Source organism: Labeo rohita, chromosome 5 (genome assembly GCF_022985175.1).
Source record: "Labeo rohita strain BAU-BD-2019 chromosome 5, IGBB_LRoh.1.0, whole genome shotgun sequence".
Classification (NCBI taxonomy): Eukaryota; Metazoa; Chordata; class Actinopteri; order Cypriniformes; family Cyprinidae; genus Labeo; species Labeo rohita.
Window position 1 is genome coordinate 6,268,198 of NC_066873.1, and position 19,926 is coordinate 6,288,123.

General features: G+C 36.2%; 2 protein-coding genes across 2 annotated transcripts; one reads left to right on the forward strand and one right to left on the reverse strand.

The window, feature by feature from the left end:
* Positions 1-6,106: 6,106 nt before the first annotated feature.
* Positions 6,107-13,504, reverse strand: spra (sepiapterin reductase a). The gene is made up of 3 exons (XM_051111246.1): positions 13,110-13,504; positions 9,379-9,669; positions 6,107-7,577 (listed from the first exon to the last, which is right to left on the reverse strand). Exons 1-3 carry the CDS (start codon positions 13,447-13,449, stop codon positions 7,387-7,389), a joined length of 822 nt encoding a protein of 273 aa, XP_050967203.1. The 5' UTR covers positions 13,450-13,504; the 3' UTR covers positions 6,107-7,386.
* Positions 13,505-14,663: 1,159 nt separating this feature from the next.
* Positions 14,664-19,321, forward strand: exosc2 (exosome component 2). Its single transcript, XM_051108890.1, has 9 exons — positions 14,664-14,829; positions 15,170-15,271; positions 15,358-15,403; positions 15,491-15,580; positions 15,908-15,973; positions 18,539-18,607; positions 18,686-18,862; positions 18,949-19,077; positions 19,169-19,321. Exons 1-9 carry the CDS (start codon positions 14,702-14,704, stop codon positions 19,247-19,249), a joined length of 888 nt encoding a protein of 295 aa, XP_050964847.1. The 5' UTR covers positions 14,664-14,701; the 3' UTR covers positions 19,250-19,321.
* Positions 19,322-19,926: the final 605 nt, after the last annotated feature.

A 19,926-nucleotide genomic window follows, 5' to 3' on the forward strand; every position in this document is an offset into this window, starting at 1 on the left:
GTATACAAACACAAACACAAACTAGCTTTACAATTAAAGAAATATATTTCTACTCCAAATCATTTTTTGAAATACATTATAAACATTTAAATGGTAGCTTTGGTGATTAAAATATAAACGCTTAAATGGTGGGTAAATCAAATCAGATTTATTAAAACATAAAGATTAAATATTAAAACATTCAATATTGAAGTAAACAATTCAATAGTAACAGTAAAAAGTATAATAAATGTGTTATATGGTGTATATGTATATATTTAGCAAAATGCTCTTCTCTAGAGCTTATTTTGTAGTTGACTAACAAGTTTTTGGTCACCGTATTTGTGTGTGTGTGTGTGTCTGTGTGTTTTTGTTCTGAGGTAAATGTGACATTATGTGACACATTGTTTACAAGCTGTTATATTGACAGCTTTCCACATTGAAGCACAGATTGAGCGATTACACAAGAGAGGATATGGATTTTGGTAACACTTTCTTTTATCATACTTTGGATGATTATTCATGTTTATTTCATGCCAAAACTGGCAATTTACAGATAATTTACTTACCCCCTTGCCATCCAAGATTTTTATGTCTTTCTTTCTTCAGTCATAAAGGAATTTTTTTTTTGTTTTGTTTTTTTTTTGAGGCAAACAGGATTATTTATTAATTAGCACTAGGGGAGCGCTAAACTCCACAATACTCAGTCAGTAACAGGGGGAAAGTCCGGGGCTTATATAGCGCGCCTGATTGGCTACAGGTGTCCGCACAATCAGCGCGATGGGTGATGGGAAACGTAGTCCGGGGTGTAGTGCAACAGTCTGCGTGATGTGAAAGTGCGAGTCATCTGGTGGTGAGCGGACCAAAGGTCACCGGTCAGATTCATGACAGCTTGGGTAAGATCTCTTAACGTTAGAGTATTCTTCTGTTTGTGCTGCCTTCATTTATTACTTGTTTATTTACTTACTCCTTTTTTCACATTCGCATTAATTCTCCAGAGAGGACATTCAGTGTATGTTCTTGGAAGAAAGACGCACTGGTCTGGGATTTATTTGATAATTAGGCTACGGTATTTTTAAAATTATTTATTTAGTTAGTAAGTAAGTATTATTTATTTTATTTTTTGCAACAGCCAGTTAGGCAAGCTATTGTGAATGTGAAATCTGAGATTTTTTGAGACATTCTAACTTTATATTTTTCGTTTCGTATTTAATTTGTTTAAATTATATGTAGCCTGTTTAAGTTCTGTGTGTTTGTTTATTTAATAAGTGAAAGCTATTTTATATTGTGCTTTGGCTTGTTTACTTAAACTGTTTGTTAAAGATAAACTGTTTGTTTAGTTGCCTGTGTATCATGCAGTAGGCCAGCCCATGTTTAAAAACTGAGTTGCTGCTAGTTGTGGTTTTGTTTTAACGGTTAATGTTTTATAACGCTAAATTATCCAATGTTTTTGTCACGTGTGGTGCTTTGGTTAAGCATTACTCAAAGGAGAACTCCACTTCCAGAACAACAATTTACAAATAATTTACTCACCCCCTCACCCCCCTTTGAGGAAAACATTTCTGCATTTTTCTCCATATAATGGACTGATATGGTGCCCCGATTTTTAACTTCCAAAATGCAGTTTAAATGCGGCTTCAAATGATCCCAAATGCGATCGTAAACTATCCCAGACAAGGAAGAAGGGTCTTATCTACTGTAACGATCGGTTATTTTAATAAAAATAATACAGTTTATATACTTTTTAATTCCAAATGCTTGTCTTGTCTTCCTCTGCCTGGACTGTTTTTGTTCGTGTTCATGACAGTTAGGGTATGTCGAAAAACTCCCATCTCATGTTCTCCCTCAACTTCAAAATCGTCCTATATCGCTGTTTTGCCCTTTTTTAAGGGTGTTTGATCTTTTTTGCATGTTCACGTTGCAAAGACTGGGTCAGAACTTCAGCAATGATGTAGGATGATTTTGAAATGATTTTTGAAGTTGAGGGAGAAAATACGCTTTTTCGATATACCCTAACTGACTTGAGTCAGAATACACAGAGTTCAAGGACTGCAAAGCAAGACGAGCGTTTGAGAATAAAAAGTATTTAAATTGTATTGTTTTATTGTAAATAACCGATCGTTTCGCTAGATAAGACCATTCTTCCTCGGCTGGGATAGTTTACAGCTGCATTTGGGATCGTTTGAAGCTGCATTTAAACTGACTTTTGGAAGTTCAAAATTGGGGCACCACAGCAGTCCATTATTTGTAGAAAAATGCTGAAATGTTTTCCTCAAAAAACCTAATTTCTTTACAACTGAAGAAAGAAAGACATCGTGGATAACAAGGGGCTGAGTAAATTATTTGTAAATTGTTGTTCTGGAAGTAGAGTTCTTCTTTAATCTTATTTAAACACAATCATGTTTAAAGCCTGTTATTCTAGACATTAACTTGAATGAATATTTATGCTGAGTATTTGTGTGCATTTTTCACAAGCTCTGAGAGAAAGTCCACGGGAGTGGGCGCAAACATTGCGGCAGCGGGCGGTCTTGGTCAGAAATTCAGCCGGAGCGGGCAGGTGCGGGTTTAAGAAAACAATCCCGCGCAGAGCTCTAGTTTGAATCTCCAACATGCAGTTTCAGTGCAGCTTCAAAGAGCTCTAAACGATCCCAGCCAAGGAAGAAGGGTCTTGACAATTTATATATTTTGTAACCTCAAATACTCATCTTGTCTAACTCTGCATAAACTTTGTGCATTTCAGGTCAATACAGTTAGGGTATGTTGAAAAACTCCTATCTCATTTTCTCCTCCAACTTCAAAATTGTCCTATATTACTGCAGAAGTACCGACCCAGTATTTACAAAGTGAATGCGCAAGGAGGGTCAAACACCCTTTACAAAAAAGGTAAAACAGCGATGTAGGACGATTATGAAGTTGGAGGAGAAAATTAGATGGTAGTTTTTTTGACATACCCTAACTGTATTTGAACCGAATTACACAACACAACACAACACTGTAAAAAACAATTTGTTGAGTCAACTTAAAATAATTTGTAAACTGGCTGCCTTAAAATTTTAAGTTCAGTCAACTCAAAAAAGTTGAGAAGAAATGTTAAATTATACAAAGCGACAACTACGATATTTGAGTTGAATCAACTTAAATTTTTAAGGCAGCTGGGTTACTTACCCATCTGTTAAGTTTAGCAAACACAAATATCTAAGTTGTAACTTAGTACAACTTAACATTTCAAGTTGAATAAACTTAGAGTTGACTAAACTTAAAATTTTAAGGCAGCAGGGTAACAAATTATTTTAAGCTGACTCAACAAGTTGTGTTTTTTATTTTTTACAGTGAAGATGAGCGTCTGAGGTTAAAAAGTTTAGAGCCCTTTAAAGCTGCATTTAAACTGCATTTTGGAAGTTCAAACTCACTATATGGAGAACATTCCTGAGATTTTCCTCAAAAAACATAATTTCTTTATGATTGAAGGAAAAAAAAAGACATCTTAGATGACAAGGTGGTGAGTAAATTATCTGTACATTTTTGTTTTGAAAGAGAACTTCTCCTTTAAGGCATAGTAAGAGATGATCAGCTCATGTCTGTTTTGCGCTGCTATTTCTCTTCTACTGAGGTGCTACAGCAATCTGTCACTCCACATGAAAATGGAATTTGAAATGAGACATTGTTTAATATCAAAAGTAACAAAGTGTATTGACATTTATTGGATGAGACAGTGTCAGGAAAAACACAGATTCAGATGCAGGTACAACTCAAATATTTATTAGTCTCAAAAACACAAAAACACAGCCGGGGCAGAAGGCTGGGAGCCGTAATCAAGGGAAGAGAGGGAAAAAGCGTGGAGAGAACAGAGCAACAGAGTCCTAGCGTCAATGCCGATGCAACATCAGAGTGAGGAGATAACAGAGTCCTAGCGTCAGTGCTGACGCAACGTCAGAGCGGGGTGCTCCCTGTTGACTGTGCTGAAAGTGGCAGGAGTAGAGCAGCCGAAACATATGGCTCTGGTAACACCAGGGCAGAAACTGGGGAACAGGGATCTGGAGAAACGAAAGGCAGAGAGGGGGGCAAGAAGAAAAGTCAAATAGTAGAAACTAAACTGTACTTGGAGTCTCAGAAACCACTGCAAGACATAACAGGACACGAGCAGAGCGTAGCGTAATCACACAACAACGTTCAGACACAAGACTGCAGACGAGAGGAGCTTAAATAGAGGGAGAAATAAGGGACTAACTGGTCACAGGTGTGACAGCAGCTAATGAGATAACGATGGGGAGGGGGAACCACAATGAGCACATGGCAAACTGTCAGAATACACATGCTCATGACAACAAACACATACAAGACAAAACCAAAAACCTGCCAATCGGACCGAAGTCATGACAGACAGTGTTCCTTTCATTCAATGAAAACAGCCTAGACTAATTCTTGGGATTTAAGAATCAATATCATTTTGTAGAAATTAGAATCGATTAAAATCAAGAAAGCTATATTTTTTAACCAGCCCTACTATTATTACAGAACAATTACACTTTGAATGGCACCAACAGGCCTACACCAAAGGTATTTGCAGTAAATGTGGGAATTTCCTTGAACAACATGTAATTATAATATCCATACTTTAATGTTAGCACATAACACCATCTATTTTGAACAGAGTTGAATAGCACTGTTCTCTTCAACTAATACTGAATTAACTTTCACTGTACCTTCTGAACAGAAAAAAAAAGTATCCATAGTATTTTTATCTTGTTTTCCACTGCAAATGTCAAAGATTCTTCTTTGAACCAAAATGACTTAAAAAGTCTTGTTTTCTGAGAAATTGATCTAAATTGAGTTTTATGATTAAACAGAAAACAAGACTTTTAAGTAAAGTGTCTTGATTAAAGGATATCTGTACTGGAAAACATAAACTAAGGAAGATATTTATTTTTTGCAATGAATGCAACATTTAATGCCATGACTTTAAAGAGGTCATTGGGTGCAAAGTTCACTTTTACATGTTGTTTGAACATTAATGTGTGTTGGCAGTGTATGTACAAATCTACCCTATAATGATAAAAATCCATGCAGTGGCTTTTAATTAATCGGTAAAAATAATATCCCCTTTTTCAAATCGAGCCATTCTCAGATGCCTGTCGGTGTGGCGTCACACCAACAGAGGCCGCTCCCATGATAGTTGATTGACATGAGCGTCTTACCTCAGATTAGCTGTAACAGTCCACCCTCCACTGTTTCGATGCCGGAGCAGGGATGTAAATTAGACAAAAATATCTCAGATTGAGCGATTGAGGTGCATGTGTAATAATGAACGTAGTAGTCGTCATTTACTCCCGACATCTGGGCCGCTAAAGATGCAGTGGATTGCGTTTGTTTGTGAAGGGAATGCGCCTCCTGATCTACATAAATGCGTCTATGTTTGCACGTGAGTATAAAGTTTTTTTTTTTTTTTATGAATCTTTGTGATCACCTTTCCTAATAACGTGCTAGTTAGCAAGTTTAGCGGCTAAACGTGACAGGTTCATCACTCCACAGAGAGAAGAGAGGGACGGGGTCGAGCAGAGCTCATTAACATTTAAAGCAACCTCACCCACAGTAGGATGATTTTTGCAGAACTGATTTTGGCAAGGTAAAAACGGTGTTGTTTTACACAACCACTGAGAATTTTTAACCAAAGTATATTATAGACTTTTATTAAGATCCTAAAGAACCATATCAACTTGTGGAAAATGGGCATCCGATGACCCCTTTAAGACTTTCTCCTCTGATTTAAGACCTTCAAAGGCTATCATCTGTGAAAGACACAATTAAGTCTTTTTAAGACATTTTATTTTGACATAAACATTTTACAGCTAAAGACCCTCTCAAGAATATAAGGCTATTATGAAAGCAGCTCTAGGTACTCCCTGACACCGAATGCTCCTTATTTGTCAGAGTTTACATGTACAGCGTTTACATCAGGTGTGCAAAATCCAGAGCTTCCGAACTTGATTGATTTTCGGAAAAAGTGCCATCTCTCCAAACAGCTGTGTATGTTTCATCCAACTGTTTATAGTAGGAGTGTGGAAAGAGAATATGAGCAGAAGCATCCAGAGACACTGGACACAATCAACACAAACATGACAAAAAGAAACACTGCAGGAACGCACAGCATTTATTCCAGTGACGACAGCGTTACTGGTAAAAGTCAAGTGACTGAAATACAGAATCTGCATTATATATATTATATATTTCTTATATAATATTTATTATACAAGTTATATAAAGTTGAAATATGGTTAGTAATTAAAGACATTAAGTTTACATTTCAGAATAAAAGACATCACGTGGTCTGGACTTGGATAACACAAGTAATACATTTTAACCAAACTCTTTAGTGTATTTATGACATGACAAACAGCAGCAGCTAGAAGGATATCATCAGTAAACAAGAGTTCGAACACATAATGAAGAAACATTTGGCAAATGGAAACAGACAGAGCTTTTTTGGTCCAGAAATACATAGTAATTTAAAAGTAAAATCCTCATGAAACACCTCAAATAAATCAAGGCACTATTCAGAGGCCCATCACTCTACATAACATTACTAAAACTTTTAAAACTGTTTCAATACACCAATACCAGTGGTGCTTATTGATATTTTTCAAGGTATCATATCAAGGTTAGATATTCCAGTATTGTGATAACACAAGAACATATCAAACAGAAACTGCATATCACTAATGACCCGTAAATTAGATTTATTGGTTCATCACAGAGGTTCATTACATAGTAGGGCTGCACAATTAAGCAAATTTCTAATCGTGATTACAATTACAGATGCCACATTTACATAATCATTCAAAGGCACAATCATAAAAATAATTATTCTGCTTGCTTAAGATGGGGTGGGGTGTTTTTTTTCTACAGGTTATCTTAAGTTTTTTTTTTTTCCATTGGTTTATTTTTTTTTTTACTATACATAACTATAACTATATATAAAAATGTGGCATGCAGTGCTTCAAACAATGAAGCAGGGGTGGCGAACGTCGGTCCTGGAGAGCCGTAGCCCTGCATAGTTTTGCTTCAACCCTAATCAAACGCACCTGAACAAGCTATTCAAGGTCTGAAGGGTTACTAGAAAGCAACAGGCAGGTGAGTTTTAATTAGGGTTGGAGCTGAACTCTGCAGAGCTGTGGCTCTCCAGGACCGGAGTTCGCTACCCCTGGTATAAAGCTATTCAAAACATCATTTAATGTTAATTGTGATAATCGTAATTAATAATCACAATTACAATTTCAAGGTAATAATAGACAATTATGTTTTTTGTCATAATCGTGCGGCCCTATTACATAGCGTCTGCTCTCAATCAATCATTAATGTAACGCTCTGGGATGAACACGACAGAATGAGTGGTTGTTTAAGGCACAAACTCTATAAATCATAGAAGTCCAGATGTGCTCCAGAGGGATATTTGTCCTCCACCAGTACCTTCATGAGTTTGCTTATGGACTGATCACAGGTTAGCAGCTGACCCTGAGTGTGCATGACGCTGAACGAGTTCCTCAGAGCGTCGTCTGCTGAGCTGCTCCTTGCCTGCAGCTGCATGTCCGTGTCCAGAGGCCCTGCAGGATGCAACAATTCCACCGTTTATGCACTTCAACACGTCACAGGATAAGCAAATATACTATAGGTGATATAAATGAGTTGAAATATTAGAAATCATTGTAGGCCTGCCAATGACATAAGAAATCGCGAGAGAACAGTGCTGCCTTTGGGTAACCAACCCATAATGCATGTAAGATTGTAATCAAACGGTTAATGAGTTTCAAAACCATAGCCTTTTCACAGTCACACTACATTTCACAATCTTTTTCTGGCACAGTGCATGCATTTTTGCTCTGGAGAACAAAATGGCCAGAAAATCAGTGAAAATCAGTGAATCATATAGTCAATTCATCAAGCAATGTATGAAAGCATATTTAAAAAAAAAAATTAATAACTACTAAACTAACTTTTTTCTTACAATTGCAAGTTTACATTACTTACATTACATATAGTTGAAGTCAAAAGTTTACCTACACCTCACAGAATCTGCAAAATGTTAATATTTGACCAAAATAAGAGGGATCATACAAAATTCATTTTATTGCTTACTTAGTACTGACCTGAATAAGATATTTCACACAGAAGACGTTAACATATAATCCATAAGAGAAAATAAGTTGAATTTATAAAAATGACCTCGCTCAAAAATTTACAATCCCTTTGATTCTTAATACTGTGTTGTTACCTAAATAATCCACAGCTGTGTTTTTTTGTTTAGTGATAGTTGTTCATGAGTTCCTTGTTTGTCCTGAACAGTTAAACTGTCTGCTGTTCTTCAGAAAAATCCTTCAGGTCCCACAAATTCTGTGGTTTTTCAGCATTTTTGTGTATTTGAACCCTTTTCAACAATGACTGTATGATTTTGAGATCCATCTTTCACACTGAGGACAACTGAGGGACTCATATGCAACCATTACAGACGTTTTACTCACAACCATTACTCACTGATGCTCCAGAAGTAAAAACGACGCATTAAGAGCCAGGGGTGAACACTTTTGAACAGAATGGAGAGGTGTAAAAAAAAATTTTTTATTTAGCCTAAATATCATATTTTGTCATTTAGTACTGCCCTTCAGAGGCTACAGAAGATACTTACATGTTTCCCAAAAGACAAAATAAATTTACCCTGATCCTCATATTCCAAAAGTTTTCACCCCTGGCTCTTAATGCATTGTGTTTCCTTCTGAAGCATCAGTGGGTGTTTGAACCTTCTGTAATAGTTGCATACGAGTCCCTCAGGTGTCCTCAATGCAAAAATATGGATCTCAAAAATCATACAGTCATTGTTGGAAAGGTTTCAAATAGAGAAAAATGCTGAAAAACCAAAGAATTTGTGGGACCTGAAGGATTTTTCTAATGAACAGCGGGCAGTTTAACTGTTCAGGACCAACAAGGGACTCATGAACTGCTATCACTAAACCAAAAAAAAAAAAAAAAAAAAAAGGCACAGGATCACTCCGGTAAAAACACAGTATTAAAAAAGGATTACTCAGGAAACAACACAGTATTAAGAAGCAAGTGTATGTCAACTTTTGAACGGGGTCATATTTTTTAAGTATTATTTTCTCTTGTGGACTATATGTAAACGTCTTTTATGTGAAATATCTCATTCAGGTCAGTACTAAATAAACAATAACATGCATTTTGTATGATCCCTCCCATTTTTGTCCTCAGAAATAAACAAAACAAATTCTAAATTGTGAAACAATCTCAGAATTGCGAGAGAAAAAGTCTCTTTTTTTAAAAACAAGCTTACATATATTTAATGTAAAAAGAAAGCCTTCAGTGACTTGTCTCTGTCTGGTCATTATCTCGTACCTGGAGCGTAGTTCAGGACTCTGAGATCCGGTTCTTCCTCCGCCAGCACGCGGAACATCATGTCCCGGGCCGCTTTCCCGCTGCAGTACAGAACCCAGGATGGGAAGGGCTGGAGTGCGCACAATGAGCTGACATTGACAATGACGCGTCTCAGGCTGGCACGCCGAGGGACAGTGCGCAGAACTCCCGCGGTCAGACAGAGTGCAGAGCTCACGTTCAGCGACAGGTACAAGTTCACCTCATCCACATTCGTGAAATCACGACAGTACCGTGACACATCCCCGAGTGAAGCTGCGTTTACAGGACAAAAGACACATTCACCTCTTATTACAGCATGATAAAGTGACAGACCACTCAAAAACAAACATTTGCTGTTAATTTACTCACCCTCAGATCATCCTACATGTAGGTGACTTTTTTTCTTTAGAAGAACAGTATAGAAGATTTTTTGCAGAAACTGTGGTCCTTGGTGATTCATAAAAAGCAAGCCAATGGGTACTTTAAGAGTCAAAAGGTGCATATCTGGCAACACGAAATTAATACTCGTGGCGATATATTAAGGTCTTATGAAGCGAAATGATCAGACTGTGCAAGAAGCTGAACATTATTTACAACATTATCACCTGTAATCCAGGGCCTCAGGCAAATGGTACAGAGTGATGTCCGGTTCACGACAGAATCATTATTTTGAACCGGTTCATTTTTGTGAACTAGTTGAACTAGGTCACAGTTCGCAGCTCAAGTAGAACAGATCTACAAGTTAGTCAAAAACTTTCAGATGTGGCCGACAGTCACTCCAACTCGAAATGAGCCAAAAAAGCAGCTTATCTGATCCTATGATGAATGAACGCACTCACCGTTCTAGTTCATCCAACACTCAGTGAACTGAGGAAACGGATTCGGACCGAAGACCAATGCAACAGGGTCTGGCTGCAGACTTGCAGATTTAATTTTTCCATAGAATAAACTGCCTACAGCAGTATCTTCATCCATTAAACTACATTTAGTGATTTGTTTTTATAATGATTGTGCATTTTATCACATTGTGTTCTGGACTCAGTTGCTTGCCAGTATGTAATACGTTTTATAAACTGTATATCGAATTTGTTTTTTTAATATTACTTTATTAATGCATTTCTTAAAGTGTGTTCAGATCTGCTTGCCTGTATATAGTTTGCATCAACAATAAGATGTATAGCCTAATGAATTTGGCCTTTATCATCTTAGCTTGTTATGCCACCTTAAGTGTTTTCCCATATGGTAAAAAAAGTGGAAGATTGCACAGTCTGTTCAAATTCTGGCCATCTGCTTGCCTTATATAGAACATTTTATTAATAAACTGTATATCAAATTTGGTCTTTTAATACCAGTTCAGAACCAGTTCACTGAAACAAACTCTTCATTTTTGTTCATGAGACAAATATATATCATCAGGAGCCATGGGTATTAATTTTGTGTTGCCTGATATGCTTTTTTTTTTTTCCCCCAGAGGTGCCCAAACTCAGTCTTGGAGGGCTGGTGTCCTGCAGAGTTTAGCTCCAACTTGCCTCAACACACCTGTTGGGAAGTTTCTAATATGCCTAGTAAGAGCTTGTTAGCTGGTTCAGGTGTGTTTCATTGGGGCTGGAGCTAAACTCTGCAATAGAGCCCTGCGCGGGATTGTTTTCTTAAACCCGCACCCGCCCCCTCCCGCTGAATTTCTGACCAGGACCGCCCACTCCCGCAATGTTTGCGCCCACTCCCGCCGACTTTCTCTCAAAGCTTGTGAAAAATGCACACAAATACTCAGACTAAATATTCGTTGAAGTTAACGTCTAGAATAACAGGTTTTAAACATAACTGAGTTTAAATGAGATTAAGTAATGCTAAACCAAAGCACCACACGTGACAAAAAGTTTAGCGTTATAAAACAGTAACCGTTAAAACAAAACCACAACCAGCGGCAACTCAGTTTTTAAAAGCTAGCCTACAGCATGATACACAACTAAACAAACAGTTTATCTTTAACAAACAGTTTAAGTAAATAAGCCAAAGCACAATATGAAATAACTGTCACTTAATAAATAAACAAACACACAGAACTTAAACAGGCTACATATAACTAAAATTAAATACAAAACGAAAAAAATAAAATTATAATGTCTCAAAAAAAAATCTCAGATTTCACATTCACAATAGCTTGCCTAACTGGCTGTTGCAAAGAAAGAAAATAAATAATACTTACTTACTAAATAATTTAAAAAATACCATAGCCTAATTATCAAATAAATCCCAGACCAGTGCGTCTTTCTTCCCATACACGTACTCTCTGGAGAATTAAAGCGAATGTGAAGAAAAGGAGTAAGTAAATAAAGGCAGTACAAACAGAAGACTACTCTAATGTTACTCTAATGAGACAAACCCAATGCAGCCCTCTACTCTGCACGACAGTGGCCCTCCAGGACAGAGTTTGGGCTCCCCATCAACTTGGGTAGCCATCGACTTTTATCAGGCATTATATCAGGCGTGACCAACATTGGTCCTGAAGAGCCACAGTCCACAGTTGTGCTCCAACCCTAATCAAACACAACTGAAGAAGCTAATCAAGGTCTAATGGTTGCTAGAAGCTAAAGGCATTTGAGTGTATATCAAGGTTGGAGTAAATCCCAGCAGGACTCTGGCTTTTCAGGACCGACGTTGGCCAACTCTGCATTCTATGAATGATCAAGGTGCACGGTTTCAGCTAAAGATCTTCTTTACTTATTTACTGAAGCAAAAAGTCACCTACAGTGGTAGCCAAAATTGTTAGAACACTAGTATTTAGTATCAGTTTACATCTTCAAACATTCATATTGCCATTAATTGTAATAATCCAGTGAGATTTTTGCTTGCACAAGGAGTCTGACAACAGCCAGTGCTCCACACTGATCTGATCCCATCATCATCCAGTCTGTCTCGAATGACATGAAGAAACAGAACAAACTGAGACAGACTAAATCCAGATGAACTGTGGCAACGTCTCCAAGATGCTTCAAGAGACCAGCCTGCAAAGCTACCTGAAACACTATGCGCAAATGTGCATAAGCTGCTTTAAACAAAAATGATGGACACACCTAATGTTGATTTGATTTTGTTAATAGAAGTTAACTGATACAAAAAAAAATCTATTTATGACATTATTTTAGACAGCATCCTCATTTTATAGCATTTTTACACAAGTGCCTAAAATGTAATATAGTATACTTATAAGTGCCTAAAAAGTAATTTAGCTTTGCAGGTAGGTTTCTTGAAGCATCTTGGAGATGTTGCCCCTTTTCTGGATTTAGTCCATCTCAGTTTGTTCTGTTTCTTCATGTCATTCGAGACAGACTGGATGATGATGAGATCAGATCTCTGTGTGGAGCACGGGCTGTTGTCAGACTCCTTGTGCAAACAAAAATTAATGGCAAAATGAAAATGTAAACATATTTTCTACTGACACACTACAGCAAAAGATAGAATTAACTGACTTAAACCATTTTTAGATAGTGAAAAAAAAAATTGTCTTCTAATAATTTTGGCCACCACTGTACATCTTGAATGGCCTGAGGGTGAATAAATTGTCGTTTTTGGGTGAGCTATCTCTTTACAATATTTTCTGTGCATGTACATTGGATGTAAATACACGTGTCGTGTAGCTAATATCAAACTACTGAAATGAAGCACAAATCTAATCTATGCAAATTATGTCTGTGAGAATATTATACTTGTACCTGCATTATTGAAAAGTAGCAGATGATCGATGTCCGGATCGATGTCTCTGATCTCGGTAATTACTCTGTCTACACCCGCTTGACACCGTAAATCAGCCGCAACACAGCGGACCGTCAGCCCGGACTCACTACGGGACAGCTCAGCCTTCAGCTCCTGCAGTTTGTCATCCGATCGGGCCGCAAGGATCAGAGCCGAGCCCGCTGCCAGACGAGGCGCAATGGACAGAGCCAGAGCCCGGCCGAAGCCTTTCGACGCTCCGGTGATGATGGCCAGCGTTTTACCGAAACCCGAAACAGCGCTCATCTCTCCCGGACGCGTAATGCTTTGATTCTCTGCCATGTGTGCGAGGATATCGATTCGTTACACCCCCGGAAGACAGGCGAAGACAAAACACGCCCACTTCAGATGAAAAGCCACCAACTTTAAACGTTTTGTTTCTACGGAGTGTTAATGTACACTTTTAATGTTTTTTTAATGTTTTTTTTTTTTTTTAAGTCTCTTCTGGCCACCAAGCCTGCATTTGTTTGATCCAAAGTACAGCAAAAACAGGACAATTTTTACTATTTAAAATTATTGTTAAAATAAGTATATTTTAAAATGTAATTTATTCCTGTGATCTCAAAGGTGGATCTTTAGCTTCATTACTCTAGTCATATGATTCTTCAGAAACCATTATAATATTCTGATTTGCTGCACAAAAAGCTTATTATTATTATAATTATTATTGTTATTATGATTATTATTAGTATGTTGAAAACAGCAGATTTTTTCTGGTTTCTTTGATATAACGTTACAAAAGCTTTTTTTATTTCAGATTAATGTTGATCTTTAGATCTATCTGTTCATCAAAGAATGCTGGAAAAATGATTTAGAATGATTTCTGAAGGATCATGTGACACTGAACACTGGGGTAAAGATGCTGAAAATTTAGTTTTGATCACAAGAATAAACTACACTTTCAAATATATTCAATTAGAAAAATATTTTTTTTAAATAGTAAAAAATATTTCAAAATTTTACAGTTTTTGCTGTACTTTGGATCAAATAAATGCAGGCTTAGTGAGAACAAAACAACTAAAAAGTACAAAACATTAAAAATCCTTCTTGTGTAAAATATTTTGACTGGTATTTTGTTTATTGATTTACTTATTTGTAATTGCATTAAATGAAAGAGATAGCTGTGAGAATGAATGTGCGAATCAGGCTGTGTCAAACTCGAAAGAAACATTTTATGCATTTTTATTTAACTTACTGCAAGAATGTGTTTGTTTTATGCACTGTATATTGTTTGTGTACCGTTGTGAACTTAATGTACACTATCAAACTAAATTCATCTCATTCTAATCAGTTTTATAATAAAATCAATGCTTCCCTCTAGCGGACACTGAGGACACTCATCTCGTTACAAAATAAAAGCTCACATGTTTTACACCACTAATTTAAAAAGTATTTAATTAAGTTATGTTATTTAACTAATTAATAATTCAGTATCAAAACCGAAACATTTATTAATTTAAAACCTATACAGTTCAGCTTTTATTATGAAATCCGGTCGCGCTCTCTGCCATTTTGCACGAATCCGGCGTTAAGCATGGCGGTGGAGATGAGGCTTCCAGCGGTTCACAAACACATTTCACTGGCAGCATCTCAGTCTAACCGGGAAGACAAACACCTGGTGGTTCCTGGCGATGTCATCACATCTGACACGGGCTTCATGAGGTAAAAGCCTGTTCTTATATGAGCAAATACATATAAAAAAAGCAATAGCAAATACTCTGCTAAAGTCAGTATGTGCTAATGAATGAGTGATCAACAGTGTTTTATCGTTATGGAGATAGTTACCATCAGAGTCACTTGTAAATATCAGCTCCTGAGTGTAGACATTATTAGTTAATATCAGTTTTTCCTACTATAAATTAATTGACTGTTTGTGTAGAGTGAGCTTGTTTGTATTAAACATCAGCTTGTCTGTGTCGAGGATCTTATTGGAGAATTCTGTTGATTTAATGAGTGCAAGTAGTGTACTTTGTGTGATTGTGAAGATCCTCCTCATTCTCAGGGGTCATGGCACATACATGGATGAAGACAGACTCACGGCTTCAGTTGCTGGAGAGGTGGAGCGAGTCAACAAACTCATCTGTGTGAGACCACTGAAGACCAGGTGCACACATGAACACTGCATTTGTACTGCACTACATTACACGCATGCACGCTCACACTCACCATGTCTCGCTCTCACTCCCGCAGGTATAACGGTGAAGTTGGCGATGTGGTCGTTGGCAGAATCACAGAGGTTTGTTTTGTTCAGAGAATTGTGAGAGAACTGTGATCATCGTCTCTGGAGTTGAGGCTCTGATGATGTGTGTCTCTAACGATCCAGGTGCAGCAGAAACGATGGAAAGTCGAGACTAATTCGCGTCTGGATTCAGTGCTGCTGCTGTCATCAGTCAATCTGCCCGGAGGAGAGCTGGTGAGGATATTACACAACCCAGAACAACACCAACTGACTGAACCTTATCCTGCTCTTTAAACAGCTGCTTACCAAGACCATAAGACAGCATAAAATATTGATTATAAATTATTTATTGTGTGAACAGAATTTGAGTGTGGAGTGAAATGAGAGGCAGTTTGGTGTCATCAAACACATATTTAATCACACAGTGACACCTTTGACCAGGCATAGTTATTCTAGTATTTTACTCACTTACTCATTAGTTTCTACAGTAGGTGTCTGAAATGAACCAACCTGTAACTGTTTGTAGGAATCAAATGCAATGAGATGTTGTTTGTTTCTCAGAGACGGCGATCAGCGCAGGATGAGCTGGCCATGAGAGACTATCTTCAGGAAGGAGATCTCATCAGTGTATCCTCACCATTGAATCAATGTTTATTTCATGTTCCTGCTTTGATAGTCGGTGATTCATCTGTAATTATTATTCCAATCAGTTAGTGTTTTTGCTAACTAAAAAAAACAAAATATTACAACTAATTTCAGTAGGGCTGCAAAACGATTAGTCACAATTAATCGCATTCAAAAGTTTATGTTTACATACTATATATGTGTGTACTGTGTATATTTATTATGTATATATCAATACACACACACACATATGTATATTTATTTATAAACTGTATATATTAATTTATACTTGTATAGAATTTATATCATAAATATTTTATATATAAATCTAACATATTTTCTTTAATGTATACATGTATGTGTGTTTTTACATAGTAAATACACAGTATACACACATAGTATGTAAACAATGTATATATCAATACACACACATGTATATATAAAAAAAATTGTCTGTATATATTTATACTTGATTAAAATTTATATTATATATAAATATAAATATTTTATATGTAATTCTAATATACAGGGTTTGTATAAGGTGCTTAAAGTGCTTGAAGTATTCGAATTAGACTTTTTAAATTTAAGGCCTGGAAAACCCTTGAAAATAGCAATATTTCTGAAGAGATACTTGAATCTATATCTATAAAGTTGTATTTATAAAGTAAGTGTTTAATTTTTTTCAATAAGCACACCTTTTCATGCAAAATTCAAGCAGTTAAAAAAAACATTATACCTTGTTTGCTTATTACATTTAATGTCAGAAAACAATCAAGCTAAGCAAGTAGTAGTAATAACAGTGTCGTATAGACATGGCTGAAGACGCAGAAAGAGGAACAGATAAACCGAATCAATTGAGTCATTTACACTGGAACCGCTCCGATTGATTCAAACTTGTGACATTGATTGTTCATTTCAAAGGATTAACTAGCAAAAACCAGATCAAATTAAGAGAACCATTCATTTTCAAATTTCAGCATCGCTTGTAATGATTTTAAAAAGCACATAGTGATGGGTGAAACTGAGCTTTTCAAAACTCTTTTTCAAAACCACTGCATCACAAAATGATTCACTATTTCGAAGCTCTGCAATCGGATCGCGGATCGCAAATCATTTGTTTCCGATCGGGACTTCAGATCATGTATCGTGAATCAGTTGATTTAGATCAGAACTTTGAATATTACAAATCATGTGATTCAATTTGAGACTTCAGACTGCGTATTGCAAATCATTTATTTCCGATCGGGACTTTAAATTGTGTATCATTTTATTTTAAATCGGAACTTTGCGTATCACAAATCGATTGAATGAATCAAATCAAATGATTTGTGACACGCCCTCCGAAGATCAGAACTTCGGAGTAGGTTTGTGAATCCTTTACTTTAATCAGAACTTCAAAGCATGGATCGCAAATCATTTAATTCAGTTCGGAACTTTGGACCCTGTATCATCTGATTTAGATCAGAATGGGTTCATAAATCATTTTGTGAATTGAATGATTTTAATGTGTGTGTATATACAGTAGTCAACATTCAAAACCTTTTATCAAAGTTGTCCTAAAACCAAAACAATACCCATTCTTGTCTTAGGACATCTTTGATGATCTTTTCTTGATCCACTTCTAATGTTGACTACTGTATACACACACAGACGTGCGTTTATATATATTTTTTTAAATTGTATGTGTATATATATTTATACTTAAATATAAATATAAATACTTTATATATAAATCAAACATATTTTTCCTTAATATATACATATATGTGTGTGTATTTATATACATAATAAACACAGTACACACACATATAGTATGTAAACATATATTATTTTTTTTTTATTTTGAATGCGATTAATTGTTTTGCAGCCCTAAATTTGAGTAATTGAAATAAAGCTGATGTTCAGTGTAAAGATGACAAACTTACATATAAAAAAATGTTTAAATGTTTAAATTAAACCACTAAAAAATTACTAAAACTGAAATAAAATAAAGCTACATAGAAATAATAATAAATAAAAAAAACAATAAATAAATAAAAGTCACAAAAGCATGTAACAAAATTACTAGGAAAAAACTGGAATAAATGTATAACAAATAATAAAAATTGCTAAAACAACACCTGAAATAAAAAAAAATCCAAATAGAAATGTAAAAAAAAAGAAAAGTAATAAAGTAACAAAAGCACATAGAACATGAACTATAATTAAAATGAAAACTGAAAATATAAAAACAAAATCTCATTTAAAATATATTAATAAATACTGTTATAATATGTAAATAATCCTAAAATAACACTACTGTAATTCTACAGCAATTAAATTTCATTTCATAGTCTTTCATTTAAATGTAACTCCATCTCTCAAGCTATTAATCTAAAGATTTGTTTTTCGTTATCATTGATTTGTCATCTTGCATTTGTTCTTACTGAATGTCTTGTCTGATTGTGGAAGTGCAGTAGGTTGTGACTCTTATGCTCTTGATTTTAAAGAGCTGGAGTGCATTAGCATTTTGCCTAGATCAGATTTATTATTATTATTTGCAGCTGTGTTTCTTAACTCCTTTCAAAGGCAGAAGTTCAGTCGATCTTTTCAGACGGCGCTGTCTCTCTGCACACACGCAGTTTAAAGTACGGCAAGGTGAGAATGAAGCATATCACTGTATTAAAACAGAGTGTTACGAGATGAGCGTGAATGATGCTGTGTTTGTTTTGTCAGCTGGGTCAGGGTGTGTTGGTGCTCGTGTCACCATCTCTAGTGAAAAGACAGAAGACTCATTTTCACAATCTGCCGTGTGGCGCCTCCATGATACTTGGCAACAACGGCTACTTGTGGCTGTATCCCACACCAGGACAGCAGGACGAGGAGGCCGGAGGATATTACACCAGCATGGAGGTCAGACTTTCTGTTGCTGCTCACATTATCACACTAATAGTACAGATATGAGTTTTTAATCATGTAATTCTCTTTCGCTCGCTCAGCCCGTGTCTCTGTCCGATCGGGAGGTGATTTCCAGGCTCAGGAACTGTTTGTTGGCTCTTTCGGCTCATAAGGTTTTGCTTTACGACACAAGCGTGCTTTACTGTTACGAAGCGTCTCTTGCGCACCAGGTATTATTGATCAGGTTTTCTCATCACATAATGTCTCATTGAGCCACATGCATGATCATAAAGCACTGCATCATGATTTGTTTTCTTGTAGATTAAAGATATCCTGAAGCCAGAGATCATGGAGGAGATCATTCTGGAAACAAGGCAGCGTCTAGTTGAGCTTGAAGGATAAAGCACCGACTGTCATTTTGTTTTATATGAACATTATAGTTGATATTTTGGAATAAATGAATTTGAAAATTCAGAAAACGAGTGCCTTTTATTGATCCTTGTGCAAACAGAAACACATCATGCACAGCCTCTGAAAATGTAGAGCATGGTGGTACCAACTCAAAAGTCATAGGTTCGATTCCCAGGGAAAGAACTGATAAAATGTAAATGTGTTTCTTGAATGCAATGTAAGACACTTTGGATAAAAGCCTCTGCCAAATGCACAAATGTAAAGGTGTGTTAAAGGAAAAGATGACCCCCAAATTGGAAATTTACTGAAAATGTACTTAACTTCAGGATGTCAGCTTTGCTTCTTCATGGGAACAGATTTGGAGAAATGTAGCATTCTATCACTTTCTCACCAACGCATCCTCTGCAGTGAATGGGTGCTGTCAGAATGAGAGTCCAAACAGCTGATAAAAACTTCACAGTAATTCACACCACTCCAGTCCATCAATTAATGTCTTGCGAAGCCACAAGTTACATGTTAGTAAGAGAAATCCATAATTAAGACATTTTTAACTTCAATCCATTGCTTCCAGCTAAAATTTATTTTAGAGTCTATAATCCATAATAATGCTTCCTCCAGTGAAGAAGTAATCTGGTCTGAATCAGGAGAGAAATATATACACAGCCAAA

What these genes read in the sequence shown, in the direction of transcription:
- exosc2 (XM_051108890.1), top strand. Translation starts at nt 14,702, where the DNA reads ATGGCGGTGGAGATGAGGCTTCCAGCGGTTCACAAACACATTTCACTG. An exon ending in TCTGACACGGGCTTCATGAG is followed by an intron (nt 14,830 to 15,169) that starts GTAAAAGCCTGT and finishes CCTCATTCTCAG; the next exon opens with GGGTCATGGCACATACATGG. An exon ending in TCGTTGGCAGAATCACAGAG is followed by an intron (nt 15,404 to 15,490) that starts GTTTGTTTTGTT and finishes CTAACGATCCAG; the next exon opens with GTGCAGCAGAAACGATGGAA.
- spra (XM_051111246.1), bottom strand. Translation starts at nt 13,449, where the DNA reads ATGGCAGAGAATCAAAGCATTACGCGTCCGGGAGAGATGAGCGCTGTT. An exon ending in GCTACTTTTCAATAATGCAG is followed by an intron (nt 9,670 to 13,109) that starts GTACAAGTATAA and finishes CTGTAAACGCAG; the next exon opens with CTTCACTCGGGGATGTGTCA. An exon ending in AGTCCTGAACTACGCTCCAG is followed by an intron (nt 7,578 to 9,378) that starts GTACGAGATAAT and finishes TGCATCCTGCAG; the next exon opens with GGCCTCTGGACACGGACATG.